The 12076-nt window shown below is 40.5% G+C and overlaps 1 protein-coding gene across 1 annotated transcript; it reads right to left on the minus strand.

Moving 5' to 3' along the window:
• Positions 1–302: 302 nt before the first annotated feature.
• Positions 303–6976, minus strand: prdm13 (PR domain containing 13). Its single transcript, XM_014168699.2, has 4 exons — positions 6575–6976; positions 4947–5078; positions 4722–4842; positions 303–2472 (listed from the first exon to the last, which is right to left on the minus strand). Exons 1-4 carry the CDS (start codon positions 6746–6748, stop codon positions 1004–1006), a joined length of 1896 nt encoding a protein of 631 aa, XP_014024174.1. The 5' UTR covers positions 6749–6976; the 3' UTR covers positions 303–1003.
• Between the last annotated feature and the right edge of the window lie 5100 nt (positions 6977–12076).

Consider the following 12076-nt stretch of genomic DNA (forward strand, 5'->3'; position numbering starts at 1 on the left):
GTACAGCCAAGCGTTTTGTCCGGGTGCGATAGCGTCCTCAGAGGAATTCAGAGGACACCCCATTTGAAAAACGTCTTCAAACTGAAATAATCTTAACTTTAACTGCACAGTTAATATAGAGACTAGCATCCTGATAACCCTGTCTACAATGTAGGCTAAAAGTGGAGTATCGAATTATTCATTAGTACACTAACCATGGCAGTTAAAAGCGAGGGGAATTTATTTTCTGTGCATTAGATAGCCTAATAAACAAGTAGGCTTGAGAGTAGACTATATATTTGAATCAAGCAAGTTACAAACAATTTCAAAGTTTTAAATTACATTTATTAAAAAGGAACAACTCAATGAACAAGAGGAAAAAATTGTCAATATACAATATCACTTATGAACAAACATACAACACTTTTTCACTAAACAATGAAATATCATATTCTTACATTTGTACATGATGCTGTTTAAATCAGATGTTATTTTCTAGTATAAACAAGATCCTTAAATAATGGATTGGTACTAACTGCTATACATATTTGCTGAGCCTTTTCAACTTTGCCCTAAAAACAATTAAATGCCAATTCAAGAAAGTGCAACATTTAAGTAATTGTAATTGAAATGAATGAAAAAATAGCAATAAGTGTTTTAAAGTGCAGCCGACCTCTATTTGGGGAACATATTGGCTACCAATTAGCATATACAAAAATAAATTCATTATCATCGGCTGTGATATTATACAATTCTGAAATCATACTGCCTATACTTTGTTCTTATCTGAAACGAATAGGACATTGTTGTAAAAGAAAAAGCTGTCATTTGAAAATTGTCTAGTCCTAATCAGATGTTGTTGTTTTTTAACAATTGCATTTTCAATAGCTATAAAACATACATAAATAACTTTCGCTCCTTGGGGAAATCATAAATTACACAGAAATATGTACAGGTAACCTGTAACCATTTCACAAAACATTGTGCCGTCTTTGCCATAGCCCTATACGTGTCAAAATCTCAATTAATCATCTATTTTACTGGATTCTTGGTCGCTCTGATCATCGGTGAAGCACACATCAACGTCGCTGTCATTGTCGCTCTTTTGTTCTTGATCCTCGAATATGCCATCGGTTTTGTCCTCAGCTTTTTTTATTGTTTGTCCAGGGTGCCTTGATTTGACATGACGCTCCAAATCCCTCCGGCGCACCAGCACCTTGCCACAGAACTCGCACCTGTACGGGGTGTTCCCCTCCGCGTGCAGACGGATGTGCTTATTCAGGTTGCTGGGGTCACCGAAAGGCCGAAAACAAACTTTGCACTTCAATGGTTTGTACCCTGTGTGAGTTCTCATGTGAATCTTGAGTCCGTATTTCCGAGAGTACAGTTTACCACAGTAAAGACATAAGTGTCCCTTTTTGGGCTTCCCTGAGCCTGTGTTAGCAGTGGGCATAGAGTCGAGCCTGGTTCGGTTCTTTTCAACGGCTATTTCAGACAACTGTTGAGTGTGCATGGCTATCTCCCTGTCAATGTTGGTTATTGAACCCATGTCTTGGTTGAGTGCAGGTGCGCCAAAGTAGGACATTGTCTCCGGGTATTTTAGGAGATTGCTAAAATGGAATTTCAGTGGGTAGTATGGTGAACTATAAAGCAGCTCCCCGTTGTACACGGTGAATGGCATGAGGGGGATATTGCAATCTCCATTATATGGCTTGACGCCATCAAACTGAGGCAGAGAAAACCTCTCAAAATGGAATCCAGAGGACATCTGAGAGTAGCGCGAGGGGGACAGTCCAGAGTGCATCCGGCTCTCCACGTGCTTGAAAGCCGATGTCTCCTCAAAATGAGGTATTAACGGAAAACTCCTGATGGCGTTTGCGCACGGGACCACGGGAGATGTAGAATCTAATGGATGGACGCACTTGGAGGGATGGCTTACGGTCAAAGGTTCATTCAAGGCTCGCGTTGATTTCATGTTCCCTAAGAGTTTGCTGAAGCCTAGTCCATTATGCTTCCCATTAGTTTCCTCTCTGTAGACGTCAGCCGCGGGGACCTTGGATTGGCCCATGGGCTTGAATGCAGAGCGCACGCCTGGGTGGAACCCCATGTTGCTCAACATTGAAGACGTTGCGCCAAGGCCCATGAGATGTCCGTGGTTTCTGGCCGAGGTAACGCTCATGTCAAGTGCTCCGTCCTGCTCCTCAGAGCTGGGTTTCTTTGCTAGGCCAACTTTGTTGAGGAAAGGTGAGGAAGACACGGTCCGTCTGACAGAGTCTGAGATGGAGGTGTTGTGGCCGTTCCTGGGCGCGGCGGAGGTGTAGGGAATGTCCCCGGATTTGGGTGACCTGCTGAAGCTGTCTGTGCTCCTGGCCTGCTCGCTGTTCACAAAGCTCCGCCCGTTGCTCAGAGCGCAGTGGAAATGGACGTGGGCCTTGAGTGTGTTGGGATATTTAAATATTCTCCAGCAGTACCAGCAAATGTAGCGTTCTTCACCTGTAGAGAAGCAGAGAGACATACGGTTTATATCGATGGGTCTCCATATTCCTGAATCTCCCCACTTCTGTCAATAAAGCACTTTCAATCTTGAACATGTGTGTTACTACACATTTCTATCTATTGCTTTGTGAGTGTAGAAGCCTATTATCGGGTGCTTTACGACTGATGTTCCATCTGCAGAAGCTCCCAGTGGTCTATTAGAGTAACCTCAAACTGTACTGTTATTTTGTGCCACATGCAGATCTTTACCGTTTCTTATTTAAATGTTTTGGGTAAATCCCTTGAGATGAATCTACTCGTTTCCAATGGGATTCATGTTTTGAATAGGCGACAGAGTATATTAACCCTATCCACCTCATCAAACGTGAGCAATGACACAAGTTGAACAATAGGAGGTCAATTATATAGATGTAATGATTTTGTAATCCTTATAGGGCTGTTGTTTATCATCACCATCAAAAGAGCAAACGCCCCGTCCAATCTGTCGCTCCGAAACCAATACGTTGAATAGGGGGACTTTCTCTGTGCTCTTTCCCGTAGAAGTGACAGCAGCTGTTGCTTGAAATCGCAAATCGCAATAGACAATAAGGCTGGCCCATCTGTTAACGCAAAATAATAGGACGCGTATGTCAAGGAGCGCCCGGTGTATTGGACGGAGAGCAGCAGAAAGTGCTTCGCCACAAATCAGGGCAATAAACATCCCACATAAAAGTTAGCATTCATTAGACAACAATACCTTATGTAGCCAGCTAATTTACCGTAAAGCACCTTTTTTGAATTCATTTGCTTTCGAGTACATGAATATTAATGAGGCGATGACATTTGTTAACCTCTGTCCCCCTATGAATTACTATCGTCTGCTTTGATGATTGTTAAAACACGCCTATCCCTGCTTTTAAATTGCGGGTTTATCCCATGTGCCGGTCACTGTAATTAGTGTAACAGTCGAATATAATTTTGGTAGGCTATATCTTGAAAATGATTGTCAGGCCCTCCATTTATCATGCCCAATTCATCTCAGACAGAGTAATTACACACACTCTTAGAAAAAAAAGATTATAGATAGATCCAAATAGGGTTCTATTGCTTGCTTCATATATGGCAGCCCTAAAGGTTCTATATAGAATCCCTTAAGGGGTACCATATATGCAGCAAGCATGGAACCCTTTTTCGTTCTATCCAGAACCTTTTTTTTCTACGAGTGCAGTAATAGATCGGTATTGGTATTTTGGTATTTTATTAGGATCCCCATTATCTGTTGGAAAAGCAGTAGCTACTCTTCCTGGGGTTCACACAAAACATGAAACATAATACAGAACGAAATCGCAAATCCGTGAAAGAATTTAGACTAGGCATTATAATTTCATCTAAACACAGTTATCGAATTTTCCTGAGTAGGCGGTATCCGTTAGGTGTATTCTGATTAAACCGGAATATTTTGCTGGTGACCATATGATTAGGCTATAATTCGACAAGCCCATGGCATCGACGCCACTGTTGGAATATCCAGATAATATTTTTTTGGGAGGAAAGTTATTATTATTATTATTTTCTGTTTATTACACTAGCACAACGAAGCTTAGTAGGTAGTGGTTGGGCATATTGCTGGCTGTTTTACACATTTGAATTTTATTATTGAATTGTTTACAATGAAATTCTGTCAAGCCTATTTAGTTAACAAGACCATTTCACTTTTTAATGTAAATAAAACCATCAAATTAACCCGGAATCGAAATGTATGCTCTGGGGATGCACATTTGCCAACCGTGAAAATATTGGCCTACAACCTTTCCACAGAAATGGATTATAATAAATGGACGCCAAGGTTTGGACAGTCACTTAACTGTGCAATGATGGAACTCACAAAATGTCAAAGCCAGTAAGCAGCAGCATCAGGCCTATACTGTAGCCTAATCCATTTCTATTAAAACTTTTGTTTGGACAATAGCACAGGGGTTAGAGCGTTGGGCCAGTAACCGAAACCCCGAGCTGACAAGGTAAAAATCTCTCGTTCTGCCCCTGAACAAGGCAGTTAACCCACTGTTCCTAGGCCGTCATTGTAAATAAGAATTTGTTCTTAACTGACTTGCCTCGTTAAATAAAAATAAATAATCATACATGTGGATTTCGATCGTGCATTGAGCGTGTTGAACCAACCGGCAAACAAATATCCATGATCAATTTTTGGTTACTTTTTTCATCGTTGTGTATGGTTCCATTACAGGGTCATTCTACAGTGTTCTTACCTTTCTCGTCGTGTGTTGGAGTGGCAGTGGTAGGGATGTCGCACCACTGAGCCAGAGTGTTGGAGTACCACACACTCAGCTCCTCGCCTGCTGGGATCTCCGTCAGCACACGATAGAAAATCTAACGTAAAAGAGCAACGTTAGATGCATGCAACTAACTGTTTCAGCTTGAGTTTTTTTATTGACTTGAGCTTTATGCGTTTTCAAATAAAGCACAATACTGACCTGCCCACCAGGTAGATCTGAGACAGCCTCCAAGTTCTGTTCTTGACTGTTTCTGGCCGCCCGGATGCACCCAATCCAGTCTGGCACAGGGCAACCTGATTCATCCACGATTTCCCCTCTCAGCAGCCGAATCTAGATTCACAACATGGATGGTTCAACGTTAGCAATTATGCTAATAAAGGCCCACCATTTGATAATAACGTTCGATCAAATCACAGCTCGCTAAAAGGCCGGCAGCCGCAGTTTATAATAGTTTACGAATAGATCAGAAACAGAGTTTCATATTTGATATTGTGACGTCACGCTTGACCGCAATTGGAGCATAAAAAAGCTTTGTGTTTCTTTTCGTATAGGCTTAGCACATTCAAGGCTTTAGTTTTAGAAATATTGGTTTATTAAATAGTGAATTAAATATTTGTAAATGTGATTGTTATTATGCCCAACTGCTAAATGATAGGCTACTGTCTACCTTGAGGTGTGGCAATGCGTTGAATGCGTCTTTATCCGCTATGTTAACCAGCGGTGATAATTTACCAGGGAGAATGACACATAATTGAGTTGATATGGGAAACGAATTTGAGAAGTGTCAAAGGGTTTCTAAACTGTTCAAGCAAATTAAAGATTGAAGCGTGACATTTGACACGGAGATTGCACCTGATGCATCACATGGAGCCCAGGGCGATGCATTTAGCCGCATCAATCACAAACGACGACAGCAGGGCGTAGGCCTATGCCTATATTTATAATGCAGTTATAATGAAGGGTACTTATCTATTGGTTTGTTAAGGACCATAAACTCACCAATAAACAATTAGCCTGTATAAAAAAAATATGTTAAATCAATGAATAAACATTAAATGAAAATAGAAATAGCATCCATTTCTGGTAGTTCCATATTGTATTAATAAAGATATGTTGCAGGAATGTTATTTTAGATGTTCTATATATTTCTATAGGCTATATTTTATCATTTCTTATCCATATTCTTATTTTATACCTCGAGGCTGCGGTCTATGCCTTAGCATCTTTCCATGGCCGGAGTGCATTAAAATTACATGGTTAATTTTAATAACTTGCCTACTAGCCTGTGAAATTTAAAGTGGACGAGGAAATGAAATCTCACATAGCACCCCAGGTCGCCCTATTAGGGCGGTTAAGTAAAGGCACAGAGTGACAAGTCGTCCCACTAATATAACTCAATTATTTCCAACCTGACAGCACGAACCAATTAATAACCGAAGGCCCAATGAACTTTGACAGGTCTGGTTCAAAATGTTTAAAAAATCACTGTGTCCCCTTTACCTGCCCTGATAATTAAATGTAGGTCCTTATGAAAGAAAATAATGTTTTCGAAATTCATCCATTATTCATATCAGTCTTATACATAAATAATAATATGAGTATTAATATAGGCCTAAAAGTGATAATGGTTATAATGGAATGATCTGTAATTTAACAGGATCATCTTTATTAGAATGCCACTGTAGACACTTTTTTCTTCCGTTAGTTTGTAATTCAATTCGGAAGCCTGCAAAAATCATCCCACAAAAGCAGAATTGTAAAAAAATATTTTTCAGAAATAATTAGGAATAAATCATATTTAATGCCATAATAAAAACTGTGCTTACCTTTCTCTTGGTTACGACCTCTTTGCGATCAGTAACGTATTTCCCTAGTTTGAAGATGCCCGGCACCGGTCCTATCCGCAGGCCGGCCGGGATGCTGCAGTCGGCAAACACACTGGTAGTGGATGCCCGAGTTGCTTGCATGGCTGGCTCTCCGTGCAGTGGTTTGAGAACCATGAAGACCACGCAGTGACTGATTGAGACAAGAAGGAGTCACAGAGATGAGGACAGGCCAATCTCCGCCCGCAAAGTGATGCGGTGGCGTATGTGATCCGGCTTTTCTAATGGAGCAGCAAGGTACCCCCTCGACACATTAACGCGCAAGGGCGAGCAGTATGCGCGCGGTGTGAGAGAGTTTGGCTCTTTCGGCAGCTGTGGGGAGAAAACGGGCTGAGATGGTCACATGGAGACTTTCCCTCACCCTTGCACATAATGAATTGCTCCAAAAACGGCCAGGAGACAATGGGCCAGGCGACCTTCCCATCCCCAAAATCCAATTTGTCAAGGGCAGAGAAAAAAGAGTGCAGAATCAAAGGTCTGGAGCTACCATTAATCCTCAGCATGTGGCTTTGTACCCCAGACAGCTCCGATATTTTAACTGACAAATCCACTGTATAATTTCTCCATAAATTCTCCCCTTTTTATTGTTCTTTTACAAACCAGTTTTTGGAAATCAGTCACTACTTTAAATCTACTTGGTTGCGTTATTTTGGGTTTATATACTTCAAAGCTCTTTATTATCTCCGTTTGGCTGCATTGTGTGTCCCTAGTTTAACAAAAGGAGCAGGAATGTTTGGAAGACTTGTTAACTTCTATTGACTCCCGGCGTGTGCCGGGTTGAGATCGGGCAGGTACCAGAACCACCAGAAAAATAGCAACAGCTTTCAAAATAAGCACCATCTTATCATTTCACACTTGTGGTTTTCTTGTCACGAATTCAATCTGGACGTTTTCATTCAGCTGTGACATGGCACAACACAGACCTTCATAACTTTGAGTTTAAGTTGCCACAGTTTTGAGTTTGATCATTTCAATTTCATTATTTTTTTCAAATAAATCTTATTTTAAGATGATTTAAGTTTTTTTATTCATCCTTTATTTAAGCAGGGAAGTGACGTTGAGACTGGCATCTCTTTTTCAGGTGAGCCCTGATATTTTAAGAGCATATTTTATATTTTACATTATTATATCATATGTATATACTTGTTATAAACTTCCATTTTGTTTTCTTTTTATTGATACATTCAAATACGAATCAATACATTAGGCAATAAACCATTTCATTTATGCTGTGTTTTTGTTAGGCTACTATTTGTATTAGATTGCTGACTATTGGATGCTCAAATACTCTGAATGAACTTTCAGTGTTTTACGTGAGAAAACTTCACTAGTTCTACTTATAAGCTACAATAGGTCTGCCTGTATTAGAAATACTAGTATACTAGGCTGAGTATAGGCCTACTCAGTATTTCGTACAGCCTAAATTCCATAGACGATGGAAAAATGTATAGGCTATCATTATTAGGCCTACTTAATTTCACGAAGTCAAGTTATGTGATCTCGAAAAGAGTGAAAGAAACCCTTCAGTCGCTTTTTCACCGCAGGTAATAAAACTGCGATTGATCCCTTGATCATCTGTCGTGGAAGTCTCAACAGAGGGCGAGATAGTGAGAACAACAACCTGTGGGCGATAAATTCAGGCCATGAACATGACCTGCTAACCTCTGCCCTGGCGACTCTGGGATGACACTGCGCCATAATTGAGGGGGGGCAGCGATGGGGTCTCTCTCTAGCCACGTAAAGGTATCCCACTGTTCCATTCTGTAAGGCTTCTCTTCTCCCAGCTTCACGAGTCAACGAGCGTGAACGACACGCGAACAATTTCATCAATAGGCGTATGCAAAGTCCGGCTGTGCGGAGGGTTATTTATTAATGTTGCCATTTGTGACTGGTTCCCATCCACCCGGGAATAACGGGTCCGGACTCCAAATCTCTCACACCAGTCGGGCCGATTCTCATTCTCATCCTGTGGCTCAACGTCGAAGTTCTCAAAGTGAAATTAATTATTCTCAGAGGGGGAACGGGAGACATTTCCTTTCTGTTTGCTAACCCACGAAAAGTAAGGGTGAATCCCATTCCAATGCGCGCACTGAAGCACGGTGAACAGTCAAAGGCTCGGTGTCAGAAGTGAAAGCAGTGTTCGAAACAAATGGGATGGAAAATTAAATGAAATTAAATAGCTTGACCGTCGGTATTGTCCTCCTCTTTTTAAAAGACACATTAATTACATGGTCTCAGCTTTATTCGAGAACAGTATTGCGGAGTCAATCACAATATTCCACAAAACCTTACTTACTCTCTTAACGAACTTCGCATCTCTTTAATGATTTTAAATAACGGCCATTGAAGAATTGGAACTTGAGCGGAGGGAGACGTTTTTATAGGAGTTGGCCTGTTTCGCTTTGCCCGGGTCCTCCAGATTAGAATGCCAGCGCTTCAATTTTACAATCCCGTCGTAATGTGGGGTTTTGATTTAACAGGTTGGTCCTTAATGAGCCATGAATGTAGAGGGACAACCAGTGTGTAAAACAGCGCGGTTACGGGGACCAATGCCCCACCAGGGAACTCAATTCATGCTCCTTAACTACCCGAGAGTGCCAAGGGTTCAACACACATTCTTCTGGACCGGTTACAATACCATTTCAGTCCCACCGGGCTCCCAGGAAAAATAAGTAGACCATAAACTTTGCTCGAGCCTTTTCAAATGACCAAATCATTGTTCCATTTAAACTTAGCCTGGTAGGTAATTTTTTTTCCCGTGTATGTGTTGGGTAGAGGGGTAGCATTGCATTTTACGCACAGTGATTATTATATTTTGTTATTTAACCTTTATTTAGATTGTCTCTTTGATGCTTATTGCTTTTACTATAGCATTTTCAATGTGATAAAGTTGGAAAGTAGGCAAAAGTGCAAAGACAAGACAAAGTTTCATACTTCATACCATCATCAGTGCTACATTATTGGCCCCATGTTCGGCTATTTTGTGTAGCATGGACCAGGGGTGTCACGCACCACACAAATCTGAGGGGGCTCAATTAAAGCATGTGAGGATGGCTGGGAAGTGGTTCGAAGGGGGGCTAGGCCACGTCCATGAAGTGGCGAATTTTGCATTTTTCAAACACCTGAAACACATTTTTCCTGCAATCTAAAGCCATAATCATTATGCTTAATTCTTCTTCATATCTAAGCATACCTCTTGAGAAACTAAATATGGTTATCTGCATCTCTGCTAAAATTTGGGTAAAATATTGAAATCTGCTTCACAGCTTTAATTTAACAGCTTTCAATTAACTTTCAATTAATAACTTTTTTATTCAGAACATTTAGTAATTGGTTACTTTTCCAAAGTCTACCAACCTTGGGAACCTATCAGGGCTAGCTACGGCCAACTTCATAAAAGTGCTAGGTGGCTAGTAGTATTACATATATATACACAGTACCATTCAAAAGTTTGGACACACCTACTCATTCCAGTGTTTTTCTTTATTTTGACAATTTTTACATTGTAGAATAATAGTGAAGACATCCCAAAAAAATGAAATAACACATATGGAATCATGTACAACCAAAAAAGTGCTAAACAAATCAAAATATATTTTATATTTCAGATTCTTCAAAGTAGCCACCTCTTGCCTTGATGACTGCTTTGCACACTCTTGGCATTCTCTCAACCAGCTTCATGAGGAAGTCACCTGGAATGCATTTCAATTAACATGTGTGCCTTGTTATAAGTTAAACAGTGGAATTTCTTTCCTTCTTAATGTGTTTGAGCCAATCAGTTGTGTTCTGACAAGGTAGGGTTGGTATACAGAAGATAGCCCTATTTGGTAAAATACCAAGTCCATATTATGGCAAGAACAGGTCAAATAAGCAAAGAGAAATGACAGTCCATCATTATTTTAAGACATGAAGGTCAGTCAATGGGGAACATTTCAAGAACTTTGAAAGTTTCTTCAAGTGCAGTCACAAAAACCATTAAGCACTCTGATGAAACTGGCTCTAGTGAGCACTGCCACAGGAAAGGAACACCCAGTGTTCCCTCTGCTACAGAGGATAATTTCATTAGAGTTACCAGCCTCAGAAATTCCAGCCCAAATAAATGCTTCACAGAGTTCAAGTAACAGACACATCTCAACATCAACTGTTCAGAGGAGACAGCATGAATCAGGCCTTCGTGGTCGAATTGCTGCAAAGAAACCACTACTAAACGACACCAATAATAAGAGGAGACTTGCTTTGGCCAAGAAACACATGCAATGGACATTAGGCCAGTGGAAATCTGTCCTCTGGTCTGATGAGTCCAAATTTGAGATGTTTGGTTCCAACTGCCGTGTCTTTGTGAGACACAGAGTAGGTAAACGGATGATCTCCGCATGTGTGGTTCTCACTGTGAAGCATGGAGGAGGAGGTATGATGGTGTGGGGGTGCTTTACTGGTGACACTGTCAGTGATTTATTTAGAATTCAAGGCACACTTAACCATCATGCCTATCACAGCATTCTGCAGCAATACGCCATCCTATCTGGTTTGTGCTTAGTGGGACTATCATTTGTTTTTCAACTGGACAATGACCCAACACACCTCCAGGATGTGTAAGGGCTATTTGACCAAGAAGGAGAGTGATGGAGGCCATCATTGTAAATAAGAATTTGTTCTTCACTGACTTGCCTAGTTAAATAAAGGTTAAATAAAAATTAAGTTTTGCATTAGATGACCTGGCCTCCACAATCACCCGACCTCAACCAAATTGAGATGTTTGGGATGAGTATGACTGCAGAGTGAAAGAAAAGCAGCCAACAAGTGCTCAGCATATGCGGGAACTCATTCAAGACTGTTGGAAAAGCATTCCAGGCGAAGCTGCTTAAGAGAATGCCAAGAGTGTGCAAAGCTGTCATCAAGGCAAAAGGTGGCTACTTTGCACAATCTAAAATATATTTTGATTTGTTTAACACTTTTTTGGTTACTACATGATTCCATATATGTTATTTCATAGTTTTGATGTCTTTACTTTTGTTTTACAATGTACAAAATAGTCAAAAGAAAATAAAGAAAAACCCTTGAATGAGAAGTTGTGTCCAAACTTTTAACTTGTTCTGTATATATATATATATATGTTTATTTATTTATAATGTTTAAACAGGACAAATCTGAGGGGGCACATGCTCCTGTGGCCCCTATGGGCAGGACACCTCTGGCATGGACTATAGCCAGGTCCACTGGGGGAACAAGTGCATTTTCATAAAGAGCATGCTTTAAAGAATGGGCAACGTATTTTCTTTTCGTAATTTCACACCTCAGACATGCCTATGCCTTTTAATGATAATATTACCATGATTATGTTTTTCACTTTTAGGAAATCCCACAGGTTTTATTTAAATGTGCTTTGCCATCTTAAACCTGGAAAATGCATGCTTCACAAATGGTGGACCAGCTGCTTTGCAGATA

The sequence above is a fragment of the Salmo salar genome, chromosome ssa02, assembly GCF_905237065.1.
Source record: "Salmo salar chromosome ssa02, Ssal_v3.1, whole genome shotgun sequence".
NCBI lineage: Eukaryota > Metazoa > Chordata > Actinopteri > Salmoniformes > Salmonidae > Salmo > Salmo salar.

What these genes read in the sequence shown, in the direction of transcription:
- prdm13 (XM_014168699.2), bottom strand. Translation starts at nt 6,748, where the DNA reads ATGGTTCTCAAACCACTGCACGGAGAGCCAGCCATGCAAGCAACTCGG. An exon ending in AGGTCGTAACCAAGAGAAAG is followed by an intron (nt 5,079 to 6,574) that starts GTAAGCACAGTT and finishes TTGTGAATCTAG; the next exon opens with ATTCGGCTGCTGAGAGGGGA. An exon ending in TCCAACACACGACGAGAAAG is followed by an intron (nt 2,473 to 4,721) that starts GTAAGAACACTG and finishes GCTTCTCTACAG; the next exon opens with GTGAAGAACGCTACATTTGC.